The sequence below is a fragment of the Agelaius phoeniceus genome, chromosome Z, assembly GCF_051311805.1.
Source record: "Agelaius phoeniceus isolate bAgePho1 chromosome Z, bAgePho1.hap1, whole genome shotgun sequence".
Classification (NCBI taxonomy): Eukaryota; Metazoa; Chordata; class Aves; order Passeriformes; family Icteridae; genus Agelaius; species Agelaius phoeniceus.
Genome location: NC_135303.1, coordinates 25,902,718 through 25,923,789, shown reverse-complemented (window position 1 = coordinate 25,923,789; position 21,072 = coordinate 25,902,718). Strand labels below are relative to the sequence as shown.

The following is a 21,072-nucleotide window of genomic DNA, read 5'->3' as shown; positions in this document are numbered from 1 at the left end:
TCTGATTCTGCTCACAAAATTATATGTGTTCTTTTAAAGAAAAACTTTCAACATTCTTATTAATTCACAACACCTTTCATTCAAATTAAAAGAGTTCATATATGCAATGTGTAATGATCATTATATATATAAATAATCTGTGTCCCTGTCTTGCTCCTCTGCTCCAAGTAAGAGCACTCATATGAAGAAGGAAAGTAAGCATTTGTGATGCAATTGCTTGGCAACCATGCTGTAAGCTCTTTAAAGACTTGAGAATACTTTGAGCACCAATAAAAAGTCAGTTAATACCAACAACTATATCATGAGAAAGGAAGACCATAGTGCAAACAGAAGGAATGAAATTAAATTAATATTATAAAACTGCAAACATGAATCTGGAGCCAAAAGGGAGAAGCTTTAGGTAGGATTTTTTAAGATTCTGCAAGTGCTGGTAGAGGCCCTTTATATGTAATATGAAGTAATTCTAGATCACACTTGTTAATGAGAAAACATTGTTCTGTGTAATCACAAAATGAGTGAAACCCATGGCATGTCAACCTATTGGACTTTGTTTGAAAATGATTAACAGACCTCAGATCAAATGTATTATCTGAATTGCTACATTAGTAATTACTCTAATCTAACCATCTGTGGAGTAGCAGGGATGAATATTGTATGACTTGTAGCTTCCAAATCACATTTTGTAGACAGATGTCTTTTATATTTCTGGTCCAAGGCACAACTGATGTGCCTATTGCATTACTCAGGAAGGTTCTGCAGAAATGGTAATGAAGTACTTCTTTAGCAAATGACCAGGCCATTCTACAGCTCTTTGGAAAAATAGTTTCCAGTTAGCTAGTGTCCAGGAATGTTAAAATTGCAGAATTTGCAATAGGTGATCTCTAGTAATTAGATGCTTCATTTATTTCCTTTCTCTGTTTATAGATTACATCACCTGTTTGGTGACACACTAAGTTCTTGTTCTGTATTGACCACTAGTACTTCCACAGGATGGGGAAATAATAGACTAGCTGCACTTTCACACCTTGAGTGATCATAAGATATGCATTCATTTTGAAACCAGTGACCATACTGGTGAAAATTATTCTGCCTTTTTTTTTTTTTCTCCAAACAGCTTCTCTGGAAACATTACTTTGCACTATTGTGACCCATTAGAAAGAAGGTCTAAGTATACAATATTTTGGAAAAAGCATTTGTAAAGGGTATAAAAAATTTACAAGAGAAAAAGAAAAGAAGAAAGTCCTTGTATTCCTTCTGAATAAAATTTAGCACTGAAACATAGCACTTCAGAATGACTCAAACCAAGGAATAGTGTAGATAAGATGACATTGAGGGGTGCACATGAACTTTAGAAAAGGAATAATTAAATTATAGACCTACAACATCATGGCAGACTATGTCCTGAGGATGGATGCCTAATGACTTTTATTTATTTTTATAAAGATAATCAATTAGACTTCATTGTTTTAAATGGATTTTAGGTCTCAAAGACAGTAAGGACTTGTATGATATTTAGGAAAATCAAGTCCAAACTTGAAAAATCCCACATAAATTGCAGTTTTTCTGTGTTAATTCTTAAAAAATAATTCCAATGTAAATTATGGCTGTTCAGAGTAAAACTTGCATCTTTTGTTCTAATCAAATAACCATATCCTTAGGTCATGGAGTTGGGATTACAGTGAGTGCCCACTGTATGAATGTGCGGCACCAGCATGCTCTTGGTGCACATGAAGCATGCCAGGCACATGCCAGGCACTTGGGCTACATTAGACCAGTGTGTCAAGCGTGGGCCTTTTCCCCATGCTGACTCTGTTCATCACTAGCAGGGCTGTAGCTGAAGCACTGGATGCAGGTTTGGGCTACTCATGAAAAATGAGAAGAAACTGGCAAAGATCCAGAGGAAAGATGCATATGCCTAAGGAGGAGAGTTTGAGACAGCAGTGCTTATTTAACCTTTTAAAAAGGAGTCTAAGAAGTTATCCTATACCTGTTCTACAACCTGCAGTGATGTTAAAAAGGTGTCTGAGCCATATTTTTCTTGATAGGGTGAGGTTCTCTGAAGGGAAAATGTCCAAAAATAGCAGTTTGTGAGCTTCAGATAACACACTGGTGATGGGGTTGGGGAAAGTTTATAAACCTTTTGCTGGAATCCTTATAGATTGGACTAGGTTGAATATTAATATAGGAGGTTATCAGCTAAATGAAGGTTGAATATTAATTACTGGAGGTCATTGGCCAAATGAAGCTATAGATAAACTTAGCATTGCAAACACTTCTCTTTGAGAAGAGACTCACACTGGGGACCTTCAGAAGTCTGTTCCAGTCTATGTGTAATCTGTCATTCTACAGACAGCTGTGAGCTGTCTTGTGTCCAAGGCAATGAGACAGAGTTTAGTCTGTTGAGCAATTCCAGAAGCAGTGAATCAGAAATCAGTAAACTGGCAGTGGTGGATTACATCAGCCTGACATGCCGTGGATCCCTTCCTTCCATGGAACAGTATAAGGAGAGCCCAGAAATGGAAACACAGCTGCCCTCCAATTTCTGCATCTCCCTATTGAGCTGGGGCATTTTACTGTGTTAAAAATCTCTATACTCTTATCCTGAGAATCTTCTGCTCACTAATGCAATATTTTTGAATAGTATGGACTCCATATTTCAATGTAAAAACTTTTACATGAGCTATTGAATTAACCATGTAATGCTATATAAATAAACTCTATGGAAGAGATAGTTACAAAGATATCTTTCCTTCCTTCCAGTGTATATCTTCAAGTGATCTCTGTGCCTTGAAAATTCTGCTAAAAGTCCAGGACCCAAATATTTGTTGAATTGGAAACCAGAAACATTTCTGATTAGATCACTTTGAGTATTTCCTTTTGATCTTAAAACGCTATTAGAAAAGTTCTTATTTTCAACATTTCATGCTACAAAATGATGCACTTTGAAATTCAAGGACTTTGAGACAACTTGAGGCTCACTTCAAGAGATGGTTGCTGGGCTGTGTTAAAATAGTCTTCCTTTGTGAAAATAAGAAAAACCTGTCCTGAGCATTAAAACATCAAATAACCTCCAGATATTTGCTCAACTGAGTGACTCTGTGCTAAACCTGCAGGCTCAGGGCCACAAATGTCACCCTCTGCTTTTCTGAAAACTATTTTTTAATTCCTGAGTATTTGCTGAGGACAAAATAAGAGCAATACAAGTGGTAAAACGTAAAAAGATAGTGGAAAACAGAATACTCGATAAAATATTTTCCCTAGTGTTCATAAGGGGCATAATTGGAGATTCTTCTTCTTCTTCTTCCTATTATTATTCCTGTTCTTATTCTTATTTTATAGTACACTGATTCAAGAAATTGATACCGCTGAATAACTAATAATGATGCCATATTAGGAATAAAAAAAGCTAAGACTACCAGAATTATCTGACATATTTAATGACCCAATTTAGTCTTAAATTTTATAAAAGAGACTGCCACTATTTTAGTCTATATGAAGGGAATGCCATTTTCTGAGTCTTTAATATATGAGAACAAGTTTAAAGCTTCCCTTTCTGAACTATATGTGACCTCAAATATCCAGCAGAGCTATCACTGCACTGGAGAAAAACAAAGTTAAAGCAAAGGAAAACAAATAAGAAGAAATGACAAGCCTAGCATGTAAAACTCAGGCAGGCTTAACAATAAGAATAAAATCTACTTTCAGCACTACTGTTGAGGGGCAGACTGTGAAATAAAAAGTTATCAATTGTTTACGAGTTCCTAAATCTGTTCTGTTTTTTAGAGCTGACTCTCTTTTTTAGTGATTAACTAAAAATTGCACCTTTTCCTGAGTCTGTCACAAAGAAAATTGTGATGCTGTCAGTGTTTTTCCCCACTCCTCATGCTTGCCAGTGGAATATGGTAAGTAAAGACATACATGCATGGCTGCACAGACTCCCATTTGGATAAAAATCCCTTGGCAGCAAAGCCCTGTCATGCACAGGATGGAGGATCTACATTGCTCTGCTATAAATAAGGGTAAAGAAAAGCATCAGAAATTGGCCATCTGTTTGGCTGACCCAACAAGGCAGGTGGTCTTTCTCATCCATATGGTCAACTTCCTAATAACTAGAGTGTGGGCAGGACTCAGTCGCCCTCTTTTAAAGCAAAGAAAAACAAAACATTGCAGAAACATTCTGGATGCCACTGAACCAAGATGTAAAAATCTTTTAGGCAGGCTTCTTTTTGAACAATTTTTTCACGTTTCTATTTTGAGGAAGTGCTGTGAGATCCAAATATCTTTGTGTTTATAAGAGAGAAAAGGAGTGAGTGGTTAAATGGTGGACAGTCTCTGTCACAGAGGAAAGTGAAAAGGAGGATGCTTACTTTTGTTTATGGGGCATACTGCAGAAAGAAACCAGAGAAGAGAAGTTCTTCATTTTTTTTAGATGTTTGAAGAAGTCAAGCAAGCATTTGACTTGAACCAGCAAAGTCTCTAGTTTCATCTATCAGTCACTTTTTAAAAGATAAGGCTCTTGACCAAATCTGAATTTAGTTAAAGGAAAGGAAATCTTCTCTAAAGAGATTTATTTTTTAAGATAAGATTTTACCACCAAAATATTGTGATGTAAACTGTAAAAGCTCACACTTTTCTTTTAAAGGCCTTCAAAATAACTGCTGTTTATGCCACGATTTTATGTATTTTCATGATATGCCATTTTCAAATGTGCCTTTTTGCTGCTGGTCAAGCAAGGATTAGATTACACCATCTTCATTTTCTAAGGAAGCTCCCAGGCATGCACCCACTGCTTATGGTGCATGCATTTTGTGCAAATCTATGTAGTGCTCTCCGAGAAAAAACAGTGTAACTGTGATAGCCTAAAAACAATAAGCTTGTAGTGAGTGAAGTTCATGCAGTGCTGTTGAAGGCTGTAAGTGGCACAACATTTTAATTTAAAGATTGTATTCATCATACAGAAAACTTTATCAAGCATGAAGAGCATTCTAGTTTATGTTCACCCAATTGGGCCTGCCTGTAATTCCTTGTCATCTGATGTCTGAGAGCTAAATGCTTTTCCTAGTCTCATTCCAGTTTCACCTACCTGTCACAAAAAGTTCCACCATTTCTCAAAATTGCATGTTTCAATAGAGTTATTAGCAGAAAGGCTGCATATGATCACTTTTGAAAAACTAGATCTGTTTTATTCCTAAAGAAATCTTATGGAGGCACAACACTGATGTTTATTTGCAAGACCAAAACAATAATTGAAATTAAGTCCCCATCTTAAAGCATGTGTACACTACATCAAGCATCAAGTGTGGGTACACTACATAAATAATAATGTTAGTAGTGAGATATCATATTTTATTTTATCCATGCAGAATGCTTATTTAGGTGATTATTTTTTCTTTTAGGTAGGAAAGTAGTACATGAAAAGAAAAAAAATATATCTTTGAGAGAAAAACTGGGGCTTCAGTCTGGTCATGATGTGATATCATCAGAGATGCAAAAGATGAAGTGGAAGTAACACCTAAGTTCATAACTCAGCTTCTGTCTTTGGCTAATGACAGCTGCCTAGGAGAAACTAATAAACATAGTGCAAAGGTATAGCAGCACCTTTATGGAACACTCTCACTGCCTATAAATATCAGTGTCTCTTCAATCTGCAAAACACTTATAATAAAAAACTCTCCCTTACATTTTGTTTCCCTTTTCTGTAACTGTACTAATTTCACCTTATTCTTTACTAAATGAAGGAGAACCTAACTGTACAAAGTTCTAAGGAAGAGAGGCTACCAAAGACCTCAGTGGAATCTGAAACTTAGCAAATACTGCTTGAAACTTAGCAGAAACAAATCCAGGTATTTCTGCTGTGCAGTCAAAAACCCATTGCACTCTAAAATAAAATTTTATTATCTTTGTTCATTATTTGCTTTCCTTAGATCATGGTCACCATAGACAGTAGAACCAAATGTGCAGAATTATTGCTTCTTTATACTGAGTGGTTTTTGCATTTATAAAGCAATACAAGCAACATGTTACTCACTTGTATTTATCTTCTGAAGTGAAATGTGCTTTTCCAGGTGTCTGCGAAGCTTTACCTCTGCTCCATATTTACCAGTAGTACCATTGTCAGCCAAAATAAAATGAGAATGCATGCTGTTGAGCACTGTCAGCTTGCTCATGGGATTGGACATCGTCTGGTATGGTCGGACCACCTGCATTTTAGAGACAGAGGAAAAAGAAGGTTCACTTAACAGAAGAGCCTCTGAACCAAATCAATTACAAGATATGATCTGACAAGATGAAACAAAAGAAAAAAATCAAAATTAAAGTACTGCACTTGAGTACTACTGTCTTTTGTGTGTAAAGTAGAAAATGACCTTAACACGTCCCTTTCAGATGCAGACGTGGCTTAAAGGGTTTTCCATGGTAATCTGTTTCAATAATATCAATGCTCATTGCTTCCTTTAAATTCCAGCTACTGTTCCAAAGGTCTGGATGCCTACACACACACTGTACACCCTGTCTGATGCCGACTATCTAGACAGCTGGTATAAAATCTCACCTTGCTCTGACCAAATTCTTTGATTTGTCCTTCACAGACCCCATCCAGCATCATGCCTCCAGTGCTGGCTCATGCAGAACCACCAGCACAGGAGATACACAAATACAGGTGAGTTCCACACTTGGAGAGGTGTGCATACATGTTATTACATCCCATTTTCAATTTTCTTGGAAAAACTATTGGCCCACTCCTAGCATCAGAGAAAGGGCAGTTGTGTGTGTTCACAATGGCTTTAAAAATTTTCTCTTCAATGGGAGCTTGCTTCACTTCCTTTGATTTGACTTCATCAGGAGAAACTGTGCAGCAGACTGAGTAAATTGCCACAGAATTATCCCACTCATAGCTACCAGACAGACCAAATACTAGCATGGGGCCACATTCGGCTGTCAGCTGCTTTGGTGGGTGTCTATTGACATAAGCAAGACTGTACTAATACAGCAAAAGAATTGGTGTTGTGTCAAGGCATTCTGACTGATACTTCAAAGGTTTTCTAGCAATACTATTCCTTGCCTTTCTTAAGTATGTCTTGTCCTTTTGGAGAGACAAAACAGAAAATCCATAAAATGAAGTCCTAGCTGAAGAAGTGATGTAAGGACTTGTTAGAAAACTCAGCTGAGCTATCCTTCATTTGCAAGGAATTTTCTTCAGAGTTCTGATATCATTAAGTTTTCAGATCTTGTGTTTTTAATGCACAAATGTGTACACGCAAAATCTGACATAGATGCTTGCAGACAGAAATATAATAGGTTTTGATTTATTCCTAAGCTTTTCTCTCTCTTTAATTCTAAAGACATCTCCAGTTCAGACACAATTCTTTAAAAATAATATGTGTTAGCAATTCTTTAGCCAGAGATCTCTCTATATATATTATTTTCATTTGCAAATGTCTGTCTAACTTTGATCAACTCTTAGCCAGCAAGGAGAAATACACAAACTTCTTTTGCTGTTATAAACTGTCATAAAAACATATAAAGGGTACTCTGTAAGCTCTTCATCCTGCACAAGGAGGGAATAGGTCTGAGAAGACCCAGAGGGCAGCTGGCCAACAGCAAGGGAGTGCACTACACTCTGTGAGAATAGGTGATAGCTCTGGCTCAGATTTTTTTATGCTGTTTCTTTAGGTAACTCATTCATAGCAATTTGTTCTACAGCTGCATATGACAACAAATATCAATACACTGCTGGAATGTCTTTAATAGCTAGCTTCTTCAGATACAGAAATCATGTAGCACATGGCACTCTCAGAAAGAGAAGGAAGGTTCTTTCTCACATCCCTAAGAATCAAATAAAATCAAATTAAAACAGTGCAGATTTTCTAAACTGTTATCTACCCCATCTCTCAATAAATGGACACCAGCAAGGCCTTACAGAAGAGGAGTCCCTTGAGCTGTATGAGTACAGGCCACCGTGCAGAAAATTCTACTGGCAGCTTGTGGTTTGTTCCTGAGAGCTGCAGCTCAAAGCTTTCTAACTGTGACATCTTGATCTGCAGCTTTAATGAGCTGCAGTACTGAAGCCTTCATATATTGGTTCAGTAATGCTGCTGCAGGACAGATTAGGAAGCTATGCTTTTGTTCTGTGCTTAGGTACAAAGTAATAAATTTAATGGATGTGAAAAATGAGACTACAATTATTTTCAATTGACCTGTTCACAGCATGCACAATTCAACACCTGAATTATTTTTTTTAACAATAATTTTTCTCAAACCACGCTGTGAGACTTTTCCTGAGAAAAGGATAGACAAAGTCTTCAGGAAGTAAGAACATACTAGGCTTTGAGGCTACTTCCTTGAGGTTACTTGCTCTTCCACAACACTCAGCAGATTTGTGATTTCTGACACTTGCAGTTTCCATTCCTCTGTTTCTTTTTCAGTCCCTTGCATTTTACAAGCAATTTAAATAGTTGGAAAAAACTATGACTAAACTAAGCTGTCTTCTCAGCCTCTTTTTACAGATACAGAATTGCATGACAGTTTAGGCTGGAAGCGACCTTAAATATGACCTTAAAGACCGCTCACCATGGGCAGGGACACCTCCCACTAGACCAGATTGATCGAAGTTCCATACAACCTAGCAATGAGAATAGGGAGAATAGGGAATAATGTCTCTTGACATCTTCCTCTGTAGAACTGAAAGGAATAGTTTGTGCTCAAGACAATCCCTCCAAATAGAGTTTAATGAATGTGACATCAGCCATGCCATGAAGCAGTATTCATGCTGCATGGGCTGAGGGAATTCTGTAAGTAGGTGAGTGGCTGGGCTGACCCCAGCCCTTGCCTTTGCACCCTGAGGTGGCATCGAGCTTGAATGAGAAGCATTGTTCTTCTCCTTAGATTCCCTGCAGGCACATGACACTCAACATAGAAACTTGAAAAATCTCTCAGGGTAGCTCACCATGACAACGAGCCTGCAAGTGCCATGTGAACCAGTGCATGAATCTGAGCAGTCTATGTGGAGGCAAAGAGTTTGTGACAAACAGTGAGCTCAAAGTAGTGATGGAAAAAGAGAGAGATGCATGCCTTGCTTCTCAAGGAGTAGCAGCTGTTGTTCAAATCAAGCCATTTCTGCAGCCTTGTTCCTCTGGACCATACCAGGGAATGGAGTAGTTCCTGATTTAATGCAGAGGTTCCTGGACCTTTTGGTTCATGGTCAAAAATTCTCCACATATGCTACAAATATGCTAGCCTGTATCTTTGCCTCTGGTCTACTACTGAGGTGACTTGGAATTAAACCCAAATGAGGACTGAACAGACCCTGAAAGTAGAGACATGCATACTACAATGACTTACAAAGTGTACTCTTTTAGAAGGGAGAATGGTTCAGTGTGTAGGAAGAAACTTGTTTATAATCACAGTTTTCTCCAAGACTGAGCAAGCCACTTTGCTTTCTCAGTTCTATCAGAAGATATGGGGAAATAAGGCAACTAACTCCCTTGTGTCCTTTGTTTCTAAATAAGAATCTGAGAGTGTTAAGAATTGCACTACTTTCTGATATATTGCTTTTACAGTACTGGAGTAAGACATGTATCTTTAGGGATCTTTAAACATCACAATATAACAAATAGCAAACAGCAATAATATTTCTTTTAACTTGGTCAGTTTTATTTATGGCTCTGAGGAAGTCCCCCAGGATTCCCAAAGGCTGACTGACTTGGAAGGGCTGGTAAATACAATTAAAGCCCTCGGCTCTGGCTTCTGGATCCATAAGGCTGAGGTATTAGCAGAGGAACAGCTCTGCTGAGCATGCCTCCCTTGCCATGAGGCACAGGGAGACCACATGTGCTGGGGCATGTGCAATGACCACAGCTACCCCCCTGCACCCCCTGTCCCTCCAAAACCCATGACTACAACAGTTTTCTGTCTCTATCTGATGCTGGAAGGGTGTGTTTTTATTACTCTTCAGTTCTGATCATAATTTAACTAGACATAGTACATAGGCATAAATCCACATTGATGCCGGAATTCACCAAGTCTTTTACTACTGGTAGACTTTTCCCCCTCCTTGTATAATCCTTTGTGGCCTTTGCTTCTTGCTTAATGATGATTCATTTTACATGCTTAGGGTACTATTTACATTTCCCCTTCTTGGTTCATTTCACAGCATTCACCTCTAATGAACCAGTCAATATAGCACACTTTGATTTTTAAAAAGCTTCCAAAACAGCTTCCTCACCAAATCCTTCTAAAGAAACTCCATGCATTCAATAAGAGAGAAAGTCCTTTGAGGCATAAGTAACTGAGGAAAGCTGGGAGGAAGCGTGGGAAAACAGTGAGAAGGAAAAGGTAATTTTTGTGAAGGCTCTTACTAAGAAGATTTAGTGACATAAGTGGCCTACCTCAAGCTGTGTTATATTCTGTTTGACATAGGTGTGAGGGATTTGTGATTAATTAGAGGGTGAAAAGCTTACAAATATTTCACTGGACTAAAGTCTTCATAAAACAGCCTGATGAGGTAATTAAATGGAAGATGAAATTTGATATCAGTAAGCATAAAGCAGTACCATTACATGTGCATCAGAGATCGATAAAACCAGAAGTGCTTCAGCATTACATCATGCCATTGATCAATATTTTTATAAAACTATTTGGGGCCAGGAGATTGAGCGAATAAATTTTATGTTGTCTATCAAAGGTATAGTTTGAAATATTTTTGTCTTAGTGATGACCCTGTAATTGTAACCCTACTGACATACTTGTGTCTGCCTTAATAGAAGACCCTACTCAAATAAGTTGTAACTTTATATTAAACTTTTTTCATTTTGTATTTGATGATCAGAGTAAGTATTAAGCCTTTTATGATTTAATCAGAAAGGCTTTTTTTTTTTTTAAAGTTGTTTATTTTAAAATAAAATTACCATAAAACTTCTTGGTTTCCTGATAAATTGGAAGGATATTTAGAGGAAAGCATTGCTTAAAGAAATCAGAAGTCAGGGGAGTTGCTCCACTTGGCTGGAACATCTGGGAAATCATGGGGTTTTTTAGCTTTTTCTGCAAAAGAAGGCTCCAGATCCCCTTAAACAGGCAGTGACTGCCTCAGAACTGAGGTAACTTTGCAACAGGAGGAAAAAAATAATAAAGGAATAGGATTGTTTGGAAATTCAAGGCTAATTTTAGGGTTTTCTTAGCTTTGTTCCTGCTATGTTTCCAGAACCCCATGCCTAATCACTAAAGACTATATATTTGAAAATAATGTGTACATTACACTTCTTTAAGAAGATACAACACATCCTTGTGATTTTCTTTTTCTGCTAGTTACCTTCTGCACTGCACCTCAGAAGAGTTCATTGGTGACTCAGAATTACTGTGGCAAAGTCTGATCATGCTTTTTTTTTGTGGTATTAGAGCACAAAACTCCATGCTAATACACTTGCCCCCAAGAGTTGTACTTTCATAGTGGATTGCAATAAATTCCAGTTGGATAATTTCCTTTATAATTTCATTGTAACTCCCCTGATTTAAAAGATATTAGAATCTTCTTCCCCTTCCCAACTTGGACATGGATACAGAACATACAGAGAAGAATGTTTTAGGCTAATGAAGACTAGGAAGAAGTTCTTTATGCAGATTTAAAACTGTATCTCTTCCACTCACTAGTTAGTCACTAGTTCTCAGAGAGATTTCTTAGGAATGAACCAGAAGAAAGAACAAAATGCGTTCAGAAAAGTTTCAGATAACAAATAACCAGTGCAGATGAACTATTCATGTATTTAAAATTGAGGAGTTAATCTTACTGTATTACAATTTTAAAAGAGAAGAATGGTGTGAAAGAAGAGGAGAAACACCCATCCTGTCCTTCAGAAAGTGGCTGAAGGTGAATTATTTGAGGTGTCGCTCTTATCTACAACACCCAATAAGACCTTTCAAAATTACATCAATAAAAATTTATGGAGGGAATATATTCTAAGGAGGATATCCTGAATTTTTGAATTTGAAATGAAACCAAGGCATTATAGTATTGTTTGAAAATAAACCAGATTTCAAGTTTTGCAATCAGTATTTTCTTAAGCACCTTTCCGGGGTCATAAAGTTCTAAGGATGAAGCTTTGATATATTTTTAAGAATAGCTTTTAATGAATTGCCCTTATAATTTATTTTTAAATAACATACAGTACAGAATTTTTAATGCTGCCATGGCAAAACCTGCCATCAATCCTAATGGAAAACCTGTGTATATATTGACTTTTTGCTGCAGATAAGATTTCTAAGAGAAATTGCTAAGTGAGGGATGGAGAGGACAGGAAAAATAACTGGAAGATTTATAGATACTGGAGGTCATCCATGTATATAGGTCTTACATCTTTGCCAATCAGATCCTCTTGGTTTTCCACAATCCCCCAGGGAGCTATACCGATGGTGCAGATCTTCCCTCGAGATTTTGAGGCATGATCTTTCAGGGCATCTCCAACATGCCGAATAACCCCTGGCAAAGAAGGAGCATAAAACAGAAATTCATAATTATGTATTTTTCATTTATTATCATATGGATTTTATATAGACCTGTTTTTTTTTAGGGAATACCTGTGCCTATCCTTACAATTAAGTAAAACTATGAACACAGTCCTATTTCTTATTATTAATTTCCATTAATCCATTTTATTGAATCCAAAAGTTACTAAATGAAGTAATAGGAAAAAATACACAGCTTTAGAAAGAAGAATGGAAATGCTGACTGTTCACTGCTGCTTATTTGTCTGCACTTGTGCTCACATGTGCACGCAAGCATTTGTGTATTTCCAAGCACAGAAAGAAGCATAGGAATTAGTTGTGCTCCCCGCCCCCCACCCCCCAACTCCCTCAGAAGTGCAGCTCATACACAAATGCTCCCAATCAAGGATGGAAATGTGAAAACATCATTATGCTACTCTGTGATGAAGCTATTTTGCCACTCTTTCCAAACAAACTCAGTCACCTGAGATAGCTTCCAGCAGAGTATTAGTACCGGCCCTGGGAATCAGTTAAAAACCAGAAATTAGTACAGAGAGAATGGCTACTTCCCAGTGTTCTTCCAAGGGCTTCTGGCTTACCCCAGACCAGCTTTGGCAGTGTTTCAGTGGTATCTCTGTGCAAAGGACAAGTGTCATTTCTCCTTTTTTTAAAATTAAATAATCTTTTAAATTATTAATTTAAATATTTTTAATTATTAATTTAATCTATCAAAAACTATTTTTAGAATGTAGCTGCACTGAAGCAGACCTGTGGGTTTGCTGCAGATGTTGTCTGATTCTCAGTTGCTGAGTTTCCATGTTGTTTAAATTTTACGATTTCAAGATGACTGGATAGAAATTACAGTCACACAATTGTTAGGATTTTGGTTTTAGTTTTCTGAACTTTAAATGACTGTAAATGTAAGAAAACTCCCCACAACCTAACACATCCTCTGTGTCCTTGAGTCTAGTATTCTTCCTGTGGTGGAAGGTTAAAAAATCCCAACCCTGTACATGCCATCAGCCATGAACTAAGCTGTTATCCAACAGCCTAAAGTATTTAAAGCAGAAAATCTGCCCAGACTGCAAAAATTTCTCTTGTTTAGAATAATCAATTTTCAGCATGACATGAATATTCAGAACAACAGTCATGTTTATAGCCAGGTATGCTCTGTCTTTCCCATGTCACTGATTCTCAGTCCAACAGCAGTATTTCAGCACATTTCAGTTATAATTTTCATTAAGAGAAACTCAATTTTAATATTCATCTTCAACAAAAGAGACTGTACCAAGAAATTCTCAGTTTTTTATGATTTCACAAATAATTTTCAGCTATGCAGTTTGAAAACCTAGTCATTGAGCAATCAACAGCTTTCCTCCAGAAATTAAAAACAACAATCAGAGATTACTGACATTGAAAAATTTCTTTTAAAATTGTTTGTTTTTAAAACAGCAGAGAGACACTTGAACTACATTGTTTTGTCTAGGAAAAACAGTTCTTTCCAACAGCATTTATGATGACTTTCCTGGTTCATTTGGATTGTTTTGGCATTTGCAAATATGAGGATTTGAAAAATGGTAGGAAGCAGTTGTGTGTTTACCAAGTCCAAGTGTTGTCATCTGTCCTTTTTTAAAAAAAAATCTATATTTAGATTTCTACATTTGCTCTGCTAATCAACTGCGTTAAGTGTATAACACATACATTCTTCTGATGTTATTCTAACATAAAGCTTACATCTGTCTTTGCCATCATTATGACAAGAGTATCTGACAACTAATATAATTACCACCAGATTGCACAGATCAAAATCAACCTGATTTTATTCTTTATTTTAAAGAGATGTGGGGCATATTACATTTGTGTCTGTTCATCTAACACTCCAAAATCTATGCCTCTTTGCTTTCTTCAGGCACCAAGCCTGCCAGAATTCAAAAATTCTTTGGACAACATTCACAGACACGTGGTGTGATTCCTGGGGCTGTCCTGTGCAGGGCCAGGAGCTGGACTCTTTGGTCCTTATGGGTTGCTTCCAACTCAACATATTCTATGATTCTGTGCTACTTGTAGTGCTGCTGTGATAAAACTGAGTACTGCTTTAAATTTGATGTGCTCTGAATACCAAGTCCAAGACTCCTATTAAGCATTTAAATTCAAACATGTAGGAGTTGATCCACCATGCACTAAAATTAATGATAGAATGATTACATTGTTTTTCAGACACAGTAAGAAGATACACTCTTACTAAAGTAAAAATTATAGCTTTGTTACTGCAGCAAATGAGAATGACATAAGAATTTACAAGTTCATGTCCTAGCTCAAAACTTTTTGCAATTCTCTGTAGCAGAACTTTTTTGACTTTTCCCTGAATCTCTCCCCGTTTCTGCCTCCTTTAGGGAGGGTAACTGAGATGTCAATGCCACAATTTTCTGTCTAGGGATCTATGTTTTGCAGCTTATTCCCAAAGTGTACATGCTGTCTGCTAGCAGTGCTGGGCCAGCTGCTGTTTTGGGTCCCTAGGACACGTGTTTGGTGTATCACAGATGCTCTTTGACAAGAAATGGTAGATATTGCTCTTGATGAAAATGGAATAGCAAAAAATTAGGTTGAACTCTCTACAAGTAAGAAAGAAGTTTCCCACCGCATCTGAAACCCAGAACTTTTTTCCTTTAATACTTTGGGTTACATGACTAAATAAAATAAATTTCCTTTCTGGATGAAAGTGGTTTTGGTTTTGTGTAAATAAGAGTTGGACTTTGACAAGTAGTCCTTCCATGCAGCTTACAGCTGATCTTATAAAGTCTTCCTTGGTAATATACAAATACAATTGCCTTGCAGGAGGTTTTATTTTCAGCTCCAAAGTGTGCTTTTCATACTTTAATGAACCTTTTATTCTGTTTTATACCTAACAGCTGCCAGGTTGGTATGAAATTTGCATTTTCTTGTTTTCACATAGTACAGAAATGACTAATAAAATAAAACATAGAATGGCTTTCTAATGTCATAATTCCTACTTTTCCCCCCTTTTTTTGTGATGAAGTCTCTTAGATGCCACTGTGCTTTTTTTTCAATGTTGCTCTTACCTGTGTTTACTCCTCCAGTGAATATCCATGCTCCAGTTGTCATTGCAGCCTTAATAAGTCCTTTTCCAAAGACTTGTTTGAGTTTTGGCTGAAGTTCAAAATTCTGAAGGCCCCCGTGCACAGAGATGAGAAGTTTGGGGAGCTCAAGTTGCCACTCTTTGGTCATCAGATGCAGAAGAAGGTCAGGCTTTGTGTCAAAAGACACACGTACATACTGCAGGAACAAGGGCAACAGTAAAAAGTAGAGAAAAGAAGATTGGTTATGCCCACTGGTTTCTAATGTGTATTATCTGTGACCAAGAGATCACTTTTTTGATGACAAAACCAGTAACTATTTACTACCCTGATGATTAGTTTCCTAGTTGAGAAACAAGGAATAATGGAACACTTGCACTTCACTGGCTGGACAATTTTCTTTGTTTAGGAAATTAAGAAATTAATTGTTTTAAAATCCTTAGCAATGTTTGAAAGATTAATGTTTATAATTTATAAATGCAAAAACTGGACCAAAAATATAAGAGGTCTGCCAAAGGTGACCTAGGTAGTCAGGGTCACAACTGTGTATTAACTTATACCTCATTTTCAAATTACTGAAGTCAAACTCTCAAAAGGCAAGAAATAATGGATAAAACCCCATTTCTTCAAGCACACATAAGTTTAAAAACTAAAACTACCAAACGGATACTTTCCAGATGAAAGAATGCTAACTATGTACAATTTCATGATCTTGCCTTAGAAAACTCTAGATCCTAAAAGGGCTGTGAAACAAATTTGTGCTTTTCCAGTTGCTGGCCATTCTGTGCTACACATGCAACAATTTGTGCCCGGGGAGATCATACCCATCTGTGTGTGCTCAAAGATAACAACTGCATTCAAAATTCTTACAGCACTATTGTGTCACACAAATACATGTCTCTCTCTGTTACAAGCCTTTCTCCTGCTCTTTCTGTTGCTGTTTCGCTAAACCCGTGACAGGGCACGTGATAACTTTTTTGATTTCCAGTTACATAGCAAAAACAGGAAAAATCTTTCTATGTATGCTAAGATCTGGAAGGATCCTCTTAATAAAATAAAATAGGTTGCAGAAAGCATTCATTTGTCTGTCAAACTTCTGATTGAATCAATACCTATAGAGCAGCTTCAGCAGTCTTTCCCTTGATGGGTTGTCAGCACAGGCATCAGGTGCATGCCTTTGCCTTCAGCCTGCGGAATAACTTGTCCTAATTTGTTTATTGTAACATGCCAGGTAGTATAATATCCATACATATTATGTAATAATTTTTTCCCTTTTTGACACGTCTAATCAGTATTTCTTGCCAAAAGTTCATTATCTTTTAGCAATAAAAATAAAAATAATAATAAAAAAACATATGATAGTAAAGTGGTTTCCTTTCTAGTTGATTAAGAAATAAGGACCTGACATTTTTCCATAGGAAACTGCTAATAAACAGGATTTTTTGCAAGAATGGGTTGTTGCACAGTAAACATCTACTGGTAACATTTCTGGAAGCAGAAGCCTGTTTGCACAATTAGTTGCGGGTGGTGCAGCCAAACCGAAAGCTGATTAAGAACTTGGGAATGCACATTCACATTCAGAACTGCTGCACCAGTTCTCTGCAGCAGCCAGGGAAACTCACAACAGCTACTGGACATAAAAACACAGTGGTCACGTCTGTCAAGCTCATTAATATAGATGAATTGCCTCCTCAGTAGCTACTCGGTCAATTTCCAGTGTGAAATAAAATCTTGTATGGCACCTGATCCCACTGACTAGACTGAGACATTAAAAGGTTTTAAACTGGGATTTGAGGGTTGTCAAAGTTTTAACACACCAGAGAGTGTGAAATAAGAAGAATGATCCTTTTTCCCTTTTTCATGTCTTAAGGGAGATCTGAGGCTGCAAAGGGCACCTGGAGGCATTCATAGACAGCATCCTTCATGGGGCCAACATGAAAACTCTGTTGGTCAAACTATGGAGCCTCTGGTATGGAATCACTGATACCTTACTCTGCTTTGTGGTGAAGACAGACTGCAAGTCTTCAGAAGATAATTAAGGTGAATTCATACTGGCAATGACCATATGTTGAAAATATGTTGAAAACATGCCATTGCATCATCTGGGATGATGCTAAGATGAAGGCACAAATGGCATCAGATGTGTATTATTTAATCTGGACAGTGACTACTTTTTTCTTCATTTTTTTATTCTTTAGATTTTTTTAAAAATACCTCAGAATGTGTGATTTCACTGTCCCTACCTTCTTCAGTCTATGTGTTACTCTTCTTATACATGAAGACATCTGAATTCCAATAAATATAAATCTATAAAGTGATTAAGAAAGAAGTATTTTCTTGCATTTATTTGAAATGTAGACAATTTGTATTAGAAGCAACTGCATGCTTTTTATACTAAAGGAAAACCCCCTTTACACTTAGTATAATTTTACTTTACAAAGTGGAAATTTAAGGAAAAATAAATATCTAAGGTTCTTTCATGTAAATTAAAATTTAAATCAAGTAAGATAAGATTTAGTGGTTTAGAAGTTTTTGGCAAGGATGCCAAACATGATTTTTCTTTTGTGCATAGCATTCAATTTTTATGGTTATTTGAAAAAATTTTCTTCTCTTAGAGAAGGAATTTTTAGTTTGGCATACTTGAATTTACTCTTTTGCCATTACTTAACATGTTAGCTAGTAAGTAAAAGAGAATTATTCTGTCCTATTTTTAAAAGTTTACATTAAGTTATAAATCACACCTTTAAGGCCTCTTTAGCCTGTAACAAAAATTCTTGTCTTCCAATCTTGTAATAGAATATTTATCCCTATCAGATTTTGCTTAGAATGTTAATAAGTATTTCTTTTGTTTTTGAATTCTCTTGCTATAGCCTCTGGAGGTTACAATTTGATATAAAGATACAAAATTTGAATCTAAGCCAAACCACTGTGCTGTTGTGCTATGAAATTCCATGCCTAGGGTATCTGTCAGCTGTAGAAATTACCAGCTCTAATGGGGAATGATTTAGCCCTTTCTTTATGGGAGAAGTATATGGACAGGATGCAAGAATTCAGTTTTTATGTGTTGGCAAATCAGAGCAAGTTAGGAAGCAAAAGTACAGCTCTGAATCACAAAACCTACAGACTGGCCTGACTGGCATCAACACAGAACGTGAAAGGACAAAGCATCAAGCTGGAGCTGCAATGCCCATTTCATCCCAGACCAGCACCGTGGTAGTCAGCAAGAGTGCATTTGTTGTTTCACTTTTTTTTGTGAAGTGTTCTCTAAAACAAACCTATGCCCAGTCAAATGGCCAGACACTTCCAAGTTTGACTCCAGTGCTCTAGGGCAAAAGTCAAAGTTTCTGAGAAAGAGAATTACTACTCTGTTACTTAAGCACAGCTGTCTCATTAAAGTACTTGGTGAATGATTGCAGATGAGAGCATCAGTGAATAAATTAAAGAGACTCAGAATTTTGTTGTATTTCTGAAAGTAAATCTATTCAGACAACATTTTGTGATCTGATTTCTAACATTGCTCCTGTGTTTCTTTTTGGTAACTTATTTAAGTTTCTATCACTACAGATATACCCTCAAATTAAAGACTGGTTGCCCACCGGTTGCCCCAAAAGCGTGATCCTCACCAAAAAAAAAAAAAAAATTAGATGTAATTCTCACTGAATTAAACGAAAACCCTGCTACTTAGACTGAAACCAAATTGGTTCTGTATAAGTTATTAAGTTAATTCCGCTTACACCTTAAGGCCTAATCCTAGTTCCACTAAACAATCAGTGAAAGGACCTTCATCGATTTAAATGGGCTTTGGATAAAGGTTTTTCTTTCTAAAAGATGATGTAGAACACCATCTACATTTAAATTCTGTAAATATTTTTTAAGAAGTAATTTACTATAACAGAAACAATGTTTGCTGTCTTTTCGTGGTTTATGCAAGTTATATGATTATCTTTTTTTTCCTCTCAAAAGTCCTGATGACTTTTGGCATCCTATTTATACAGTTTTTATAAAACTCAATGCATTTTAAACCAAGAAAAATACCTTTTTCTGTGACTGACTTCCAAATAATAAAGTTTTAAGGATCTGAATATTAGCAACTTTTTTTAAGTAACTGTTAATGTTCATTGGAATCCTATTGATGCTCTTTCATGTTTCCTTACACCATAAGAGAAGTTAAGCAGATGACACTGAAGTAAACTTCCTTTCTTTTGCAGCTGCAAACTTATTTTAGGATTTTACTCTGCATATGAAATGTATAATTGAAATGCATTCAGTGAGGAGGAATCTATTTAACTCACCAAAGGCTTTTCAAACAGCCATCTTCCATTTAACTCTGAAAAACCATGATGAAATTTTAGTTCTGCAAAGAGCAATCCTTTAAAGAAGTTTATAGACAATCTAGGCCCAGCAGTTAATGAGAGAACATTAAGGGAGGGTGTGTGTGCGTGTGTGTGTGCGTGCGCGTCTAAAGGCAGATAGTGTATTAAAAAAAATAGGTTTAGTTTGCTCAAAAGCATGGTGCACAATGCATCTCAGCAATATTGTCTTAATTGGTACACTGATGAACAGAATACATTTTCAAATTTTTCAGAATATTGCCCTTAATTGGAATGGAATCACTCACATGAATTTGATAATTGCTTTCTGATTTAATAAAATGCTAGTATAGAGTTAGATAAGTGTGTTACTTAAAGCTGCAAAGAGCTGACTAGCATAAGCAGATCATATTTTATTAGCTTTCCTGTATTTTTCTCAATTTTATTTGCAAAACCTATTAATACAATTTATGTACATCCACATGCGTCTCACATCTTTTTACAGTTGTTCAATTTGAAAATCTGCTATAAAACTAAAATAATTGCAGACAAGCAAAATTGTTAATTGCATTTCTTGCATATTAATGAGATGAGTCACTTGTAAAGAAAATATGAGATTGACAGAGATCTAAATACCACAGTCTTGTTGCAGGATCATCTGTGGTTGCATGAAATGGAAGGAAAGGCCTTTTTAGTAACTGATCTTGTTTACCAGTTTTACCTAAACTCAGCTATGTGTTTCTATATAATATCCTGCACAAATTATTAAGCTATTTGTATGATTGATTTACGGAGGATAATGCAGCTACACTGAAGATACTTTAACAACTCCATGGCATTATCAAAAGTCATTCTGTTTGGGAATTTTTGTTCTGTGTGGCTGTGGAAATGAAATTAATGGCCCAGTCAGTTCTATTTACAATATGTAAACCTATATCTTTGCTTTTTTGTTCCAAATCCATGTGTTCTGTTAGAATTTCAATTTAAATTTCATTTCCACAGCTAAAGATCTGTTTGTTGTTGTCTGGTGGCAACTGATATAATATTTTATCATGGAAAGTACTTACTATATATTTTGCATTAAAATCTAATTCTGTTACTTCAAATTGAGAAAATAATTATCTGTTAGTTTTACACTGAACTAGTCTGTTCCATTAATTGGCTCCTGGTTTCCAAATTATAAATCTAAGCTT

General features: G+C 36.4%; 1 protein-coding gene across 9 annotated transcripts in view; it reads right to left on the bottom strand.

Moving 5' to 3' along the window:
- The window catches only part of TRPM3 (transient receptor potential cation channel subfamily M member 3), a 411,073-nt gene that overhangs the window by 109,239 nt on the left and 280,762 nt on the right, over positions 1-21,072 (bottom strand). For all 9 annotated transcript variants that reach the window (XM_077171883.1, XM_077171878.1, XM_077171882.1 and 6 more), the window contains exons 4-6: positions 15,555-15,768; positions 12,345-12,469; positions 6,029-6,200 (exon numbers count right to left, since the gene is read on the bottom strand). In XM_077171883.1, the coding sequence (XP_077027998.1) occupies positions 6,029-6,200; positions 12,345-12,469; positions 15,555-15,768 (511 nt within the window). The remainder of the gene's footprint in view (positions 1-6,028; positions 6,201-12,344; positions 12,470-15,554; positions 15,769-21,072) is intronic.